The sequence below is a fragment of the Eucalyptus grandis genome, chromosome 8 (assembly GCF_016545825.1).
Source record: "Eucalyptus grandis isolate ANBG69807.140 chromosome 8, ASM1654582v1, whole genome shotgun sequence".
NCBI lineage: Eukaryota > Viridiplantae > Streptophyta > Magnoliopsida > Myrtales > Myrtaceae > Eucalyptus > Eucalyptus grandis.
Genome location: NC_052619.1, coordinates 10,549,101 through 10,566,865, shown reverse-complemented (window position 1 = coordinate 10,566,865; position 17,765 = coordinate 10,549,101). Strand labels below are relative to the sequence as shown.

Below are 17,765 nucleotides of genomic sequence, written 5' to 3'. Positions count from 1 at the left end.
TGTATCCAAGTGGTGTGTTTGGTACTTTGACAATGTGTGCACTAATCTAAATTCATTGCATTGCTAGCCACAGTTGTCGCGATAGTACTAAGGTTCAAGAACGGAGATGTACAGACTTTCATTGAAGTGGTCTACTTTCCTTGCATGTCACAAACAATTACATCCCCAAACGCGTTGACCAATTCACTCTCCAACCATACACGCGTCACTGGCTCATCCATGGCGGATTTCAGGCGAAAGAAGAAGCTGAACTTTAGTCTCAAACCCTTCTGAAACACAAAACGTTGACATTGACCAAAAAGAAACTGCAAATTCAATCTGTCAGGAACGTGCACTCGGCCCAGCGACCATGTATGCTGTACCGTTCATGGTTCGTGTCGTTTCAGTCTTCCATTATATTTGATTAGATAATTCTCAAAGTTGGATCTGATTTTTACTGATCCTGAGAATCTAAGACCCTCCTAACATGGTGCTCAGGATCAACAATCCGACGTCCGTAATGGACGTGGAAGAGGAATCCCCTGAGCCATCATTGCCGTTATCGTTCCCGCCGCTAGTGTCGCTCAGCATCCCCTGCACGAAGGTCTGTCCCAACTGATTGGTAGCGCCATGGGCGAAAGCCTGACTCGCCGAGCCCATCAGAGAGTTGTTTCCTCCAGCTGTGGCGGGCAGCGGCTGCAACGGCTGAAAGTTGGGTACGGCTCCCATGCTATAACTTTGCATGATGTGGTTAGGCGGCCCCGGTTGAGCCGTGGGTGCCGTGACGGCGACGGCGGGCGCGGTCTGGTTAGGGTATTGATGCAAATGACTAGTGGTTGCTCCTGGATATGAGTTGTAGTGTTGCAGCTGCGGCGGCGGCGGCGGCGGCTGTTGCGGCGATGGTTGTGCGGCAGTACCTGTGAAATTCGTGATGACATAATTCAACTCGATCATTTATCTATTACCAATCAAAACTACGTACTGATCTATCTTCTTTGCTTCTCTAAAACGTTTCAACTCCAAGCCTATTCAAACCTAGGTGCGTCGTACCTGTGGCAGTGGCACAGTCCAGGTGCGCGTCGAACTCGCACGCGCCGCACCGATAGAGCCAGTGGTACGCCCCGGTGCCGCGGCACACGTCGCACGAGAACCCGCGCGTCGCGTACGGCGGATGGAACGCGAGGCCGAGGGCGTGGGGGTGGAGGCGGTGGGTGACCGAGAGCGGCTTCGACGCGCACGCGACGTGGAGGTCGAAGTGGCACTCGGCGCAGTGGTAGCTGAACCCGCCGCCGGCGCGGCGGCCGCAGGCGTCGCAGTCGAAGGAGCCGCAGGGGTAGGCGGGGGGGGAGGAGGGAGAGGGGGTGCTTGGGGTGGGAAGGGTGGGTGATGAGCGGGGGCAGGTGGGCGCAGGAGGCGTGGACGGCGAAGCCGCAGGGCGGGCAGGAGTAGACCCACGCGCCGCCGGAGGAGAGGGGGTGGAGGCAACCGGAGCAGACGGAGGAGAGGCCGGCTGTGGTTGCTGCTGGTGGCGGCGGTGGAGGTTCTGGAAGTTGGAGAGTTGCAGGGTGTGGGGGTGGCTGGAGTGCTGGATCTGCGGGTCGTAGCTCAGCCTTCCCATTCTCTCTCTCTCTCTCTCTCTCTCTCTCTCTCTAGATGGAGATTGTTCAGGCCGGGAGCATTCGCGTCCGGAGGAGGAAGATGATAATGTTAGAGAGAGAAGAAAGAGAGTTGACTTTGTGGGGGGAAGTGGGTGAGTCAACGTTTTACGCGCTTGCTTGGCTGGCTCCTCGGACAGGAATAGGAATGCGCATTGGGAAACTGGTTTTTCTCTTCCCACAAAAACATATGGGCTCCAGGTCAGCAACGGGCCCAAAAAGTCAACTGCCTGTGCAAAGCTCCTGTTCCTACACGAGCCCAAGAGGCACCATGGGCAAGCCGATCCCTAAGACAACCTTTGCTAATGCCAGGGCTAGACACAGGAGAGAGTAGTTTTGTCATTTTCACGTATCTTACGTTGCTGGTGTGGAGAAACAAGTCTCATCAGGGGTGATCGGTTTTTGGCAGACTCATTTCATGGGTGTCTTGAGTTGAGTTTGGGTTGGTTATAAATGGTCCGACCTAAATTGACATATTAACCTATTTATAACCCATTTATACATAATGTAAAATTTTTGACCCGATCCGACTTTTACGCAACATATGCCCGGTGTGATTCATATTGTTAAAACATTTCCATATTTAACTCAATTTAGAAAAGTTTATTTCAAAATACTTCCAAACGTAGGATAGCTTGTTTCTTTCTTCTTCTTCTTTTTTTTAAATGATATTACTAAAACACTTTCATTCAGTAAAAATTTAATGGACTCCATAATTTAAAAAAAAAATTAAGGCTATGGTTTATCTTGAAATATATTTTTGAGAAGTTATTTTATAGGAAAGTAATGATTTTTTTGGTGTTTACCTAAAATTTGAAAAATTTGATTCGATTTTCCTTCGTGCATTCCTTTTAATATTTTAATTTTATTTCCATTTAAAAAATCAAAATTTTCTTTTCTTCTTTCTTTTTCCTTCTCCTTCAATTGCTAGCCACAGTGACAGTCGACGAGCTCGAGGCTTGTCAAACGTCGATGAGATCTCGACCTGATTAAAAAGAGTTATGGCACATAAATGAATGCCGTGAGGAATATTCATTCATAAGAAAAGAGGAAATTTGGCTCATTGCCAACTTATTCTCATGAGGTACGTCTTTGACCATGTCAATCCGAGGCGTTTCCACGCGTCTCTTGACTCAAATTTGGTCTTGCGTCCTCGAGGGAGTCTCGATGTTCAGCAGCCATCGCAAGTGCTCCAGCGAGTCCAACCAAACGTCTTGCATCGTTTCAATTTGTCCATTTGCGTTACTATCGACCAGAGAGCTTAAGCTTCTCCGGCCTCCTGAAAGCTCCTCCCTCACTTGGCTGGTTGTCGCCGTCGCCGTGGCTAGTCATCGGCCAAGGAAGACAAAAGAAGGAAGAAGAAAGGAAAAAAGAAAGGAAAGAATAAGTAAAAGAAAAGGAATAAAGAATAAAGAATAAATAATTATTATTTTAAAAAAATTATAAGGCTGAAGATCCATTTTGACAGGTTTAATTCTCAGGCCATCCAATGGATCCAATTGATTTGCAAATAACATCTCTTAGAATAGGAAAAAAGAAGAGGGGAGAGTGGGCCATAAGAGAGAAAGGAAAAGATTATTGCGTGAGAAATAAATAAATAAAATCATCAATCCTGTTCTCTCGAAATTAAAGATTGAATTTAAACCATTGGTTCTATTTTTATTTTTTTTTGTAAAGGTAAAAGGTATTATAAATTTGGACAAATATACAAGACCAGCTCCAAAGCTTACACTCTCAGGGCGCAACGCATAGAGAGTGTTAGGAGCCGAAACAAAAATATTACAAAGAAGAGAAAGAGACAAGCACAAAGCACAAGCAAGAAGCAAAGACCAACCGGTCACAAGTGAAAAAATGGACAAATGCCCCTGAGAACCACTTAGAACCAACTAGTTCATATCCGGATGATTCTTATTTCAGTTGGTTCATCCCTAAGTCAAATCATAATTTTAGGACGGTAACTACGCACCACATTTAGATAAGGGGACGATGGTCTTCGAGTTAGATACCATATTCAATCGGCCTGACCATCGCACAACATGCTTTCTCGATCAACGGACGTAAATAACCACGAAATGTCAGCGCCGTACGTCCCGCAGAAATTGTCAGGACATTGCCGATGTACGAGGGCATTGAAAGCTTCTTTTTTTTCAGCCCATCTTCGCCAGCGGCATTACTGGCTTCTTCACGATTAAAACTCTGGCCGTGAAAAAAGTGATGTAAAAGCGGAGCTGTTTGTACTCCCGTGGCTACTAGCATTAAGATTTGCACAGTGGTCTTGATTGCACTTTTGGACATGAGAGAGACGAGGGTTTGTACCTTTGTTCCAGGGCCCGTCTCTATTGCAGTACGAGCCGACTTAATTGCTCGGACAGTAGAGCTTTTGGTCCCTAAATCATGAGCAAGGGAAGCTCACCGTGTCGATCTTATGCGACGCTCTTCGAGGCAACATTCGATGAACCAATCGCTACCCCCTCTGTATCGGGACATCGTGCGACATTGAATGCTCATCGCTTGTCTCGCATATGTTGATGCACTCTTGTAATGAATCAATAGATCGACTTATTTAGAATTAAGATGCGTGATGGGGTTTAAAGAGAAGTCCCTTTTCTGAGTTACTGTATGTTAAATTCATAATTGGTGAAAATATTGCAATGTTGTCGGATCGGATTTGTCAAGTGAGGTAAAGCAATTTTACGAAATGCATGTACTTACAGTACTTATGTTACGCAATCAATTATGGAGGTGTACTTGGTTTGAATTCAAACAATCCATCTCTTAACATCTTTGCCCTTCCCATTATGCAGATGATTCGAACGATGGGCTACGGCTTCCACAATATATACCATACAAAAAAGCAAAACCGAATGTGTATATCAACATTTGAATGCTGTTCTCACATCCTTTTTGACCGAAACACGCTACTTTCAGGTTAACCGGCTAAATAAGCCTTCAACCTTTTCTTTCTTTTTTTTTTTTTTTGGGGGGGGGGATTAACAACGTGAATTGATATTATTACACCCTTCTTTAGCAAATTGATGACCAATAAGCTGCTACTTCCCTCGGATGACACGAATCGAATCTCATGATCGAAGGGGAGTTTGGTCGCTTTACATAAAGAAGGTGTGTTTTAGTCCAGAAGAGCGTGAGAGTGCTAACCTCCATGATCACGAGGATTACTTCCAAAGATGATATTGATTACTTTTGAGATCACTTTTCACATATAAATGTCAAGTTTATGGTTTTGACTTTTCTAGGGTTTGCTATAATGGTCTAGCAAGCAAGAGTTATTTGCGAACGCGCCATGTACAATGTACACAGCACAGTGACAAGGATGTGCACAAACCATGAATAATCCTCTCTCTCAAATTTGTTCCAACAATGGCATATGGAGGGGGCTCTTGCTAGTTTCAACAAGCCCCCTTTTGGTCACCTGTCATGGACAGATGAGTAACATCAAACAGTCATATGTTGTGATGCATTGATGATCTTTTAACCTAAAGTAGGAACCTCATAAGATTTCAGATCTGGACTTTTCCCCTTCTCCTTTTGGTCCTAGGCAAGGACTTATGGTACCCACATGACACTTAGTAAAAGTGAAAAAAAGAAGAAGTAATTTTGCTCCTGATTTGAGTGTACTTAACCCCTAATAATGTCCCATAAATGGTATACCGGACTTCATTGATGACAATGCTGATGCAAAAGAAATATAATCCATAATGATTTCCACATCATTATTAATATAAATTATCAAAAGAATGGCACAAAAGTTTCGAATGGACTCCCATTTGCACTTTAAAAAAGCTTCTCTTCCTTTCGTTTGAGACCAAGTTCAATAAATTTGAGGTCGATGTCGCACAACAAATAATTGAGGTCAATATCAAACAAAAAAATTTAGAGAGTTAAATATGTAGTATAATAGCATTGTCCTTGCGATAATAAGTGTTACAATAACATGTTGCATGCAAAAATAATAGTACCTTTTTGTATGCATTGATTGAGTCTGTGTCCCTTTACCATGTATCTATCCATCCGATGATAGTTTGCACCATGCTTTTTCTATGATAAAGCAAAATAACCTAAATGAAGGATATCAAAAGCAAGATCACGATTGAGAGAAATGGCATGCCTTTGATCGATGGAAAATTTTGCTTGTTTTTATTCTTATAATTGCTCATTAAGCAAAATTAAATCCAAGAAAGAGGAGGCGGCTTTCATGGGTTTTATGAAATGGGTCCGTTGGGGCCTAGTTTTGATGGCAATTTCAGGGAAGGACAATCCATTTCAAAGGGCTTTGTCATAAACGTTCTTCAAGTAACAGCGTCCCCATCTGGCAGCCATGCCAGAAGCTCCTCTCTTCCACCCATATTTTTCTGGATAAATTCATCTCCTACCATCATAAAAAAAACAAAAAACATAGATCTCACTATTCACAATGAATATGAGAGAGAGAGAGAGAGAGAGAGAAGTTCAAATTGAGCTCAAAGAACATTCATCATATAATATAAGTCCCATGAAGAAGTCAATGCCCGAACCATACAATCCCTCTTGATGTGTTGCATAAAAAGTACAAAAGAGACGTGAAACAGATGCCCAAGAAAGGAAAACCCTCACACATGCATACACATATGGTGCGTTCTTGACTTCTCTTGAAACAACCAATGACCCTCCAGGGTAAATTTTGTCAAAACTCCAAAACCCCACAAAAAGATTAAAAAAAGAAGAAAAAACCCTCCAGCCAAAAAGACCACAATTGAATAAAAGAGAGAGAGAGAGAGAGAGAGTCTCCACTCTTTGACTCGAGTTGGTGTTAATTCAAACAAATGAGTTTCAGAAGGAGCAGTAAATTGGAGTTGAGAATGCATTCAAAGTCTCCCAACTAACCAAACACTCCCTCCACCTTTTCCCTCTGCATTCAATTCCCACCAGCGTCCCAAAATCGAACTCACTCCACCTTGAATTCTTCTGATTGCTGTATTAAAGTTATGGCACGGAGAGAGAGAGAGAGAGAGAGAGAGAGAGAGAGAGAGAGAGAGGAGAAACAGTTGTTATTGTTGTGTTGTGGCAGAGCAGGGTGGTGACGAGAGTGATGATCCATATCATCAAGAGCCAGGACAGTTGAGGGCAGCCTTTATTTGGTGCACAGTCGTAGAGATAAGATTGTTTACAGTGGTCACCGACTCGAGGTTCAGCTTGGCCGACGGCAGGCTGCTCACCAGTATCTGGAACGCCACAGTCATCAGCGACCCTGCCGAGCGGCCGGTTGACCCCTGCCCAGCTGCCGCGGCAGAGCTGGACGACGCCCCGTCCCCAGGGTCGGGCCCTCCATCGGGGGAGATGGTGAACCCCGACGGGAGCAGGGGGATGTAGGAGGGGTCCTCCCCGCTCATTGCAAGGTTGATTGCCGGCAGGTCGACCGGGCAGTACACGATGAGAGACCCCGATGAGTCAATGCAGCTTTCTTGGAGTATCAGCATGTTGTTTTGACTCGTGTTGAAGGCCTATAGCAACATTTGAACAAAATGCCCAGTTCACAGCTCGAATTCCAACTAACAATAATGCGAAACAAGAGACCTAACGAGATGTCCTATAAGTTTACTAAGAAACCAAATTGTGCTGAGGAACTGTACCCTTAGAACAGATATGCAATTTCCAGGATGTGATCCATTTGCTAGGTGCGCAACCTCCTGAACTGCATTACCATTGGAGAGAACATCCCACTGAAACGAAATAAATCAAACATAAAGGAAATCAATAAATTACTAGAATTGGTTGATGCTGATAACATTGATCGATGGAACAGTAACCATTGATTACAGTCAAGAGAATTGTCAATACCTGAGCTCGAGTTCTTTCGTCTTTGAAGAAATTAAAGACATTTTGTGGGGAGAGCGGGAGCCAAATGGTAGTGGCTGCACTAAGAACAACACCGTTGGGTTGGCCCGGATCTGTGCTCTTATGAAGAGCCACCCGGACCCCAACCTCGCTCGAGCCAGAGAGTGTCGTCCAACGCTGTTGCCTGCTAGAGGAAGTGCTAATGCTGCTGCAGAAATTGTTCACCATCCTCTGCGCTAGTTTCATCATGCTCCTCTTTCCATCGGGAGACGGAATTACTGAAGAAAATGCATTAAGTAGATCGATTAAGTAGTAGACTAATAAATTACTTGCTCGAGGAATTCTGAGTGATATTGTGAGGTTTACCTCCTCTGGTGTCACGAGTCGAGCTACCCGTCACCATTAGACAGGCAATCCTCTCACACATTCTCTCCAAAGTGGCAATCCATCGTTCAGCTCCAAATGCTAAGCCACTGTAAATGAGGTCTCTGTAGAGCCGATGAACCGGGGCCTTGTCTTCTATTTCCACATGTTCCACCCAAGTGACCTACATGAGCATCAATTCAAGTAGGGCCACAGGCACCATTACATGTAACTTTCTCAGGGATGAGGGGGGAAAGGAAGAAAGGTTGATTACATGGGAATTCAATAACGACCTTGGAATACCCATTAGGAAGGTCTTGTATCAAGCAACCGGAAGGGAGTCTCTGAGATCTACTTTGAAAAGCAAATTGGTCATATCTTGAAAGGTCAAAAGAAACATCCACGATTGCCCACAAGCCTGGCTCGATCTGTTGGCAGTATCGGAGGAAGTAGAACTCTCGAGTTGGTATAAGGGGTGAAAGAACTTGCAATTCTTCATACATCTGCATTTTCTCCCATGGATGAGAATTTAATTTGAAGCATGTTGCAAGATAGGAAATCCTAAGCAAATGAGGACTTGCAAAATGAGTTACCAGTTGCAAAGAGCCATTTTGACTAGTTAACAGTCCCGGCGATATCACTTCGATTGTTTTTGCAGCTGAAACAATTGCAGGAAAGAGCTCCGCCCATTTGTTCTGCAAAGTAGTTAGAATGACTAGTCAAGGAAAAGAGGCCACCTCAGTTCAGTGTACGGCAATATGAGAGATATTGGATGAACTTACCGAGTTCATAAACATGTCTATCAATGCCAAACCATTCATCATCACAACACGTGATTCTCTCGATGCCTCAACACGGACATCTGGATTTTTGAGGTGACTACTAGCCCTAGGAAACATTCTCTCGTAACTTTCGAGATTGAGATTGTCCCTCCCATCGGTAGTAGATTTCATCCATAAAGGTTCATCTGTCTGAGCAAGCCTAAGAAATTCATCCAGAGCATTAGCTGCTATATCTGCCATTAGGGACTTATCCATGTCCGAGAAAACAACTGCTTGAAAAGGCAAATGTGGCACAGAAGATGAGCTGCCCGGAAGTAGATCAAGGTCAAGAGAAGGGCCTGCCAGTCCATGAGCACCAAGACTACTCATCGTCAAATCCAGAGAAGCGATATGAATTGGTTGAACAGGTGGGAGTTGCGACATTGGCCTTCCGATGTACTTGGCCGCAATGCTAGAAACTCGATCGAGCTACAAAGATTACAACACAGATAAAAAAAATAAAATGGAAAATTAAAGAAAGGAGAGCCCAAATGCATGAAGTCAAAATACTAAACAACAGGAGAATTGTGGAAATAAGGATTTAAGAGATTCATTTTTGGGCAAGTTCGATTCACCTCCTCTTTCAAATGTGCATTCTCCATCCGCAGTTTTTGTTCATCGAAGTAGGAATCTTCGCCTGACGGCACGGTGCCACAACTCGGGCAAATGACGTTTCTCAAGGCCTCTCTTATCACAATGTTTTCGCATCGAATCCTATCGTTTTCTGCCCTCAATGCACAGTTATCAGCCCTTTCATGCTGGGCCTGATTTAAATATAACAGAAGGGTTTAAGGTTGCAATAAAGGCAAAATAAACTACTTGTTATCATTTTCAAAGCTATCCCACCGAACGAAAGGCAAAATAAATGAATTAAGTGAAGAAACCTTCATCTGGGTTCTCCTATTTTGGAACCAAAACTTGATCTGTCTCGGAGCCAATCCCAATTCCCGGCTCAACTCCATCCGCTGCTTCTCATCTGGATGAGGGCATTCCCTGAACATCCTTCATTTTTTTTGCCACAACAGTAACACAAAGAAGCATCGAAAATCTCAGAACCTCAGCATCATTCAAAAGCTAAAAAGAAAAAAGGAAAGTATAACCCAAAGACCAGCATCTGCAGAGCAACAAGCAGAAGCTAAAGTGTAACTCAAACATGTACCAACAGCAGAATTCTCTAAAGCCCACAACTACAAAAACAAAAGGGGCAAAAAGGAAAAATTCCACACAAGCAGACGTAAAGCATTCAACTTTTTGAATGAGAAGCAAGAAACATGGAGAAAAAAGGCAACTGTGTTTTAGTGTAAACAGAAGAAATGCGAAAAGACCGAAAAGAAAACTTACGCTTCAAGCCTCTGAATCTGGTGGGCAGTGTGGCGATGGTACCGCTTCTTCCTCTTCTGGTGGTCGGAACCGTCGTGGTCCCCGCCGGAACCGCCACCGAAATCCATTCCTTCTCTTCTCCCTCGCCTCTCTCGCCCTCAGCACCCCAAGCACGTGCGGAAGTCGTCACGTGAAGCGCCACGGCCGTGTGCAGTTGTCACAAACATCATCACCCACAAAGCAGAGACGGAGTTACGAGGACAAACAGAAGAACAACCTCAGTGACGACAGATACACGATCTTGGACACCACCCAACACGCATTTCCAGCGAGAGCGAGTTGAGTCCTATATAGAAACCCCGCGGAAACGAAAATCTTGCACGAGAGAAATCATCTCTCCCCGTGCGGTGAATATAAACGTACCCAGAAGCCAATATTCGGCCATGATTCTTGTCCTGGGAGGAGTGAGTTAAGGCCCAAATTTAGCCAAATTTTCCCTGATCTTTTTTCCCTCCCAAGGAATAATGCGCAATTATGAAGGGAAAGACAACACAAAATATAAACACTCCCCACTCTCTCTCTCTCTCTACACAAAGTTGAACAGACTCTACCCGCGTTCGTAACCGACGGTGGGTTTTTAAAGCCAAAGTTCTTTCCTTTTTCCTTCGTCTCCTTCTCTGGAGGCGAAGCAAGCTCAGAGAGAGAGATGGAGAGGATCAAATTCTTGCACACGGGCGTCTCCCAATTTCGCTGCTCTCTCTCGACACTGCGGCAGAGGGTGTGAACGAGATTTACGAGACTTTAGAGAGGTACGACCGCAGCAAGAAATGACAACAGTAACACAAGAACGTGTAAAAAGGGAGGCTCTTTGTTTCCCGTAAGATCAAGACGTGGGTTGCGCCGGGCAGTGAATGAATTCCCGGCTACCGGCATTATAAGGCTCGACCCTCTCCCTCCTCTTTATTACAAGGAGACACTCTCTCTCTCTCTCTCTCTCTCTCTCTCTAAATAAAAAAAAAAAAAAGAACAAAGGAGAACAAATATTCACGTTATACAAACTCGATATCTATCGAGCCATGGTGGGTGATTACTTATAAATTTTGCCAAAATTTATGTAGTCTGCCTGCAGAATTTTCTTCTGCTATTTTTGTGGGGTTCGATGTTGCTTTTGGGCCTAGGGGGAGCTGCCGAAGCGTTGAGATCGTTTTCTTGATTCGCGCTTCCTTCCTGGTTACGGCTTAAACTTACGAGGGGTTTAGAGTAGCTGAGGATGAATTTTAGCCACGGTTTCTATTCCTAGTTCTTCTTGCGCACGCTGCAGAGAGTGTCGAAAAGTCAAACCCACGTAGCTTTTTGGTAGGGCGAGGAAGGGAAGGGAAGGGTGGGGTGTTTTATCCGCTGCGGATAGCTGTATCACAGCCCCAAAAATACGCCAGGCTAGCTAGGCATGAGCACCGCAACGCTGTAGCATGGAGGCGAAATCGTTTTATTTTAAATACTACAGTAAGATAAAGGTAAAAGATCTAGTTATCTCAATCAGATGTTGGTCGATACGAGATACATTAAATTCTCTTTTTGATGTCGAAATCCTTGGATGGAAAGGGTTTTCTATTGAGATGTGAACATTTTTCATTGAATAAATCGTGTAGGAGGAGTGAAACGAGGATAGTTTTTGGCACGTTTGTTTTATGGGGAAATCAACGATTTAGAAAATATTTTCGTAAAAATCATTTGTTTACATTTCTTATAAAAATTAGTCAATGAAAAATATTTCCATTAACGATAACAATGCACAAACATTTTCTTTGATAATGAAAATGGTATTATAAGTTTAGAAGTAATATAAGTAGTCATTTTTTAAAAATATTTTTAAATTATTGTTTTTTATGAAACAATTGTATTTAAGTAACAACTTTTTTTCTTAGGTTTTTTTTTTTTTTTTGGCGTTGGGGGGGGGCGCAATAGTTTATCTAGGTAGAAAAGGATGAAATGAGTTTTCGGCGTCGTCCACACTGAATTGGCACTCCTATTGTAGGTGGATCCTCCTAAATTTGCTGCTAACCCAAAGGGAAAAAAGAAAAATTAAAAATGCCCAGATAACCAGTGCAAACCGCCAGACTATTTACCCATCAAACAAGGGACCATAGACCAAACTTAGTAACTCCATTTGATTTCATAGTTTGATTTTCGGATTAATCTATACATGTGTAGAAAACTGATCATTCACTTTCTCATAAGAAAAGTTGTGATACTACCTTTTCACCCGCGCTATAAATTTTCTAAATTTGTCATGGCAATTAAAGTACTGTTGAGATTCGCCTTAAAAATCCTTGAGATTGTATGTAGAATAAAAACGGAAGCACCTTTTTTGTGGATAAGCATCCAATCAGTTTTGAACTTATTGTATGTTTATCAATTCAATCCTAAATTTTTAGTTTTTGTCAATTTAGTCCTAATTTTTTATATGAAATTTCAATATGGTTCTTTCGGTCAATTTTCGCTAGAAATTAATGTCGGCAATTGTTGACATTGCCGATGTGTCATCCAGTCATCCTCGATCATCTTATGTTGGTTGTTGACGTAGACGAGTTTACTTGCCACGTTAGCTATTTCCGATTGCAATTGGCCAAAAGGAATACATTGGAATTTCATGAAGGTTTAGGAATGCATTGACAAAATTTGAAAGTTTAGAATTAAATTTGTGTCACTATAATGAGTTTAAGATTGAATTGGTAGTTTTTCCCACTTTTTTAGGATAGATAATACTTCAATAAAAATCACATGACGCCCTCCTTCTTGTTAAACTCGAACACCCTCCTCTTCCTCTACATCAAGTTCTTTGTAGAACTTGACATCACCTCGGACAGTTTGCATGATCAATCATCTGATCTTGACTTGTCATCTAATATAATGTGCACGAATTCATAATGAAAAGTACCTTGATGTGCGTCATAATTAACTTGATGCATGCTTCCTCCATTGAAGAGAGTCCACCTATTCCATAGATCCTTAGCCTTAGCCGTAGCCCCACTTCTTCATGACTTTAACCGATTAGGAGCGGCTTAGATTTGCCTAATGATAGTGCTTAATATCGGTCCAAACTCTATGCCCTAATCTTCTTTTTAAGTACATCGATTCCATTATAATAATCTCTCTCTCTCTCTCATTTGGTAAAAACTAGGATTTCTCTAAGCTTCTATGGACAGCGTCATGTCCATAGCAAGGTTCTTCTCCTTCTTCTCAATCAATCACAAGCTATTTTGAGCTTCTTTATGGCCATTCTATAGTGCCATTTAATCACATACCTCCACCATTTAAACCCTTCATGTTTTGCCCACACAAGCATCTCTTATCTCTTCATAATTTTCACTTCATCAATTGTCCTCCTGATTAATTCGTCCCCATATATTCCTTCACTTACTCCAAGCACCATCATTTAAACTGCCTTGAATAATACTTTCCAATCATTGAACGAGCAATTAACAACATCCACCATATTGAACGTATAGTCATCATCCTATAGACTGCATCATTTATTTTTATCAAAAGCTTTAAATGATTCTTTGATCTCCCAAAAAACTATTGTTGCAATTATTTGCGGCACGCCTTATCTTGGATTTGGTAAGGTTTCTTTAATAAGCTTCATTACTCGTGTGGTATCGAGCATTGGGGGGTGCAATAATCTATACAAAAAAGAAAAAGAAAAATTAATTAAGAAGGTTATGATAAGACCCCTTTTCTAAAAAGCTTAAAAACACATGATAGAAAATATTATACGTCAATGATGGATATTAAATCTAATTCATTGCCACATCCTTAATGATGCCTGGAGTAAGTGAAGGAATGTGTGGCAAATTAAACAATATTCTTCTCTGTTATGGGCTTCGTATCCATACGATCGTGAACAATTCCATACACCTCCAATAGAATGACGAATGCTCGAGACATTTCAAAATGTACAAATGTTGTTATAATTGTAATTTTCTTTGGTAACTCTTTAACTTGAGATAATATTTTAAATTTTAATGGGAAATTCAATTAGCAACTTTTTGCTTAATAAAACAAACATAAATTGAACTTGGGATACTAAGAGGCCAAAAAATAAAATAAAAAATGCCTCTAACGACATTTTACGAAAATTTTCAGCACTAGTGATATTAGCGTGAAATTTATTTTTAGACTGGTCGATGAAGTTGGTATGTTAGGTAAAATAACAGATTCTAAGCAAGGGCATTGTATAAAAAGCTTGACATGAATCTGCCAAAATTTATTAATATTGTAAATTAATTTAATATATGTAAAAAGATAAGACATAATTGGATTGCAATAAATAATCGCAGTCTCTTTACATATGCAACCATCATTAACGTGGCAAATCAATCCTTAATAATATTGGGCCCTTCTTTCATCCGTCAATAGATTGTTCTTGAGTATAGTTCGTCAAGATCGCGTCTATTTTATCGAGGCTTATATACAAAAGGTCATCATACATAGAAACTCGAAAACTTTACCGTGAAGGGATGAGATTTACATGGCCACCACCGCCATCAACAGACTAGATCATCAGGATGAATAGGGAATGCAGATAAGATTTGGGCAGCAACATTCAGCAGTGCAGGTCATAGACTCATAATGGCAGAGAAGACACTAGGGTTTTGTGGTATTTATTGATTAGTTCGCAATGGCACCACATCTCGTACCCCTAATTAAATTTTTACACTCGTCGAACAGTACAATCCATCCTCCCCCTTCTCTCCCTCAAATATTGCTCCGAACCTCACCATTTCTCTCTCTCTCTAAACGAAGTCGTTGATCAGCTTTTGAATCTGCTGGGCTGGACTCCTTAGTCACTGCAGTTTGGTCTCATGGGATGTTTGGTTCAGGAATGATTATGGTGGCTGATCAGATGCAACGCACAGGAGTGTTGCCAGATCATTAGCTTTAAGATCCATCAGTATCTCGTTTCCTGTCATTGAGGAAAAGAGATAATCAAAGGTCGCGTGGGTTTGGAATTGCTTGGGGAACTGCTTCATTAATGTCAGACGATCGGTCTCTTTTCGGCCGGGAGGAACTTGGTCATGTCTATTTAGGATCATCGGTACAGATTTATAATTTACATAATGTCGATGCCCCATTAAATAAGCTACTATAGATGCTATCAAGCTATTGCAATTCCGAAGCATATGCACATGCTTAATACGACAGTCCACTATTCATGTTGGTCCAGAACAAATTCAGAGCGTCGATGGATGAGCTTTTTCTCCAACTAGTTTGATATTAGCGCAAATAATTTCCAAAAGCAAGAAATGGTAGTGAAGAAATTGGTAACGTGAGTCACCAGCGATTAAAGCATTTTTGGGTGGATAAATTCGTGAGTACAATCCTGTAAACTGTTTAAGTGCCAGCCTTTTATCTTTGTGGGTAATTCTAGCTGAGAGATAGGAACGGTTTGCGCGTATTTGGAAAGATGATTGGATGATCTTACATTCTTAGGCTGAAAATTTCGTATTTCTTGAATTTTTAATTTGTCATTGTTGATTGTTTAATCATAGGAAGATGGTATTTCACTGATAAGTCAATTACCTTTCTACCAGATATCTCATAGTCAAAGCTGCAAGTTTATGATTTTGTTAAAAGAACTTTTATATGAACTTCTCTTTTAATAAGTACATATCAAGAGATATATCGACCTTCCATGTCTTCTTTCATATAGTCATATATTTTGTTTCTAATTATATATTTATCTATTGTATCATACAAGCAATGTTAAAATAACATTACATATAAGATCTTTCATCGTTTTAATTATATTTAGAATTTTTTAAAGAGGAACATGAGTAGTCGAAACTCAACGTAAGACTTAATAAGAGACAACTGTGCAGCTGAGTTACCTAATATGAAGATGTATATTCTTCTCAATCAAAATCTGTAATTCATTTCAATGACTGCTCGTGTAAGAATCGGTGTTCTCGAACTATATTTATAGTAAAAATCAAATTCATAATCTCTCCTTTTTATCCACGAAAGTGTCATATCCAACCCTAAGCTCGACCCATCAAACTCAATCAACTAGGCTGAGGCCAACTAGGAGACCTGAGCTACAAGCATTTACTATGCATTTCCTCTTCATCTCCACTCTTTCCTGGAAAACGGTTGGGAGGCATTTCATGCTGGCTTGGTTGGTGATGCACAACTCAAGAAAACTTGGCAACCCTGAATGATTGGCAATGGGTGTGATAAATCTGTCCCGACTTTTCAAGGGGTGCTCTCTTAAAGCGTTTGTTTAGTAATGAATACCTCCACAAAAAGATGGAATTAGCATTAGAAACAACAATTCATTCCTCATAATCCCTTAATAGATACCCTTTGACTTTTCTTGCACGATGCTTGTAGATATTAAACTTGTCGAATACGGGCATGTTTCCGATCGCAAGACAAGGAAGCTAGCAATTACATGCTCCTCACGGGATGACTTGAATTACCTCTCTCTAACAAGGCTCAATAATGACGCATCCCTATTCATAGGAGAGACCAGAATAAATACGAAGAGTACCTTATATCTTTAACAGCATAAGTCTTGAATGAGAAGATTAACTACTGAATTCATAATTCTCCAAATCACGGATTTTCTATCTTGAATGACGGGCATGGTCAAATATCATTTAGTACGCGAGAAACGATAGGGAAATTGTGGACTGAAATGTGCCCGATTCCTTTTGCTAGTTTGTAAATGCTTTTTAAAAATGATCGTAAGTATTTATTATAGTTTGAGAATGTAGATTGATATGACTAAATGAAGAAGATATACCAACTGTTGGGATGAGAAGCCAATTATGGACTGTGTGGTTTTCATATTGAGATGTTTAATTGGAACGTATTTGAATTTTTGAATTCACAACGATCTGTTATCTAACTGTCCAAGTACAAAACCTTAAGATTGCATCTCCACGCAATCACTTAAATACAATCGCCATGCAATTGCCGTACCCTCTCTCTCTCTCTCTGCCCCGCGGGCATCATCGCTTTCAGCGGCCAATGCACATATTAATGCACGAATGCATAGGTCGACGGTGGATGCAAATGAACAACAGATTGTATTTGCATGAGATGAGAGTGTCATTTTGGTCTTCTTCTATACGGATTATGAGCTCTCCAGTGTTTTCTGATCTTTTTCAAATCACGGCCATGAGCTTTTTACTTTCCCAATATATAGAAAGTTAAAGAACTAACATTCACTTCTCAACCCTCCTTCAATATATGCTATGCCCTTTCATGAGCGCTTCTCAATATAATGCCCCAGGCGGATGAAGAAAAACGATGGCAAAAATAATGCATTTTGGAGTAAGCCGGCAAGTCTGGTGCACTTTTATGTCGTTCAAAACACTTTTGACAAAAAAATTGTCATCGAAACACAAATGTCTTCAAATTCCATGCCTTTCTACATTTAAACGGATTTTCCAACATGCCAAATAATCCAAGGGTGACACTCTCCACTCTTTATCGACCAAGTCCCTTCTAAGTAGACTATCAAGTCTTTACTTTCTCATCTGGCCTGATGGAATCTAGTAATCTACAGTAGCAAAAGACTGCAATAATAGTTTGCCGTCCTAACTCCAATCTCCAGTCCGCTATATATTATTCCCGCAAAAATTTACTGTGGAATGGAGTCGTTTATACAAGTACCTCTAGGAAATCTCAGCTTATTGAAGGCAATGAGCGAAGGGTGTCTCGCCCAATGTGGTTTTTATTAAGTTCAGTCACGGTCCCTTATGCGGTCGACGCTCCACCAAGGCAA

At 41.4% G+C, this 17,765-nt stretch overlaps 2 protein-coding genes across 2 annotated transcripts; both read right to left on the bottom strand.

The window, feature by feature from the left end:
* Positions 1 to 93: 93 nt before the first annotated feature.
* Positions 94 to 4,796, bottom strand: LOC104456409 (zinc finger protein ZIC 5). Its single transcript, XM_010071191.3, is given in 4 exon segments — positions 94 to 896; positions 1,030 to 1,322; positions 1,324 to 1,628; positions 4,791 to 4,796. Coding segments are annotated over 4 exon segments (1,050 nt in total). The 3' UTR covers positions 94 to 450.
* A 1,335-nt stretch (positions 4,797 to 6,131) lies between these two features.
* LOC104456408 (homeobox-leucine zipper protein HDG11) lies at positions 6,132 to 10,925 on the bottom strand. The gene is made up of 10 exons (XM_010071190.3): positions 9,992 to 10,925; positions 9,535 to 9,652; positions 9,226 to 9,414; positions 8,612 to 9,079; positions 8,423 to 8,524; positions 8,123 to 8,332; positions 7,833 to 8,013; positions 7,470 to 7,744; positions 7,262 to 7,351; positions 6,132 to 7,132 (listed from the first exon to the last, which is right to left on the bottom strand). Exons 1-10 carry the CDS (start codon positions 10,096 to 10,098, stop codon positions 6,734 to 6,736), a joined length of 2,139 nt encoding a protein of 712 aa, XP_010069492.2. The 5' UTR covers positions 10,099 to 10,925; the 3' UTR covers positions 6,132 to 6,733.
* Positions 10,926 to 17,765: the final 6,840 nt, after the last annotated feature.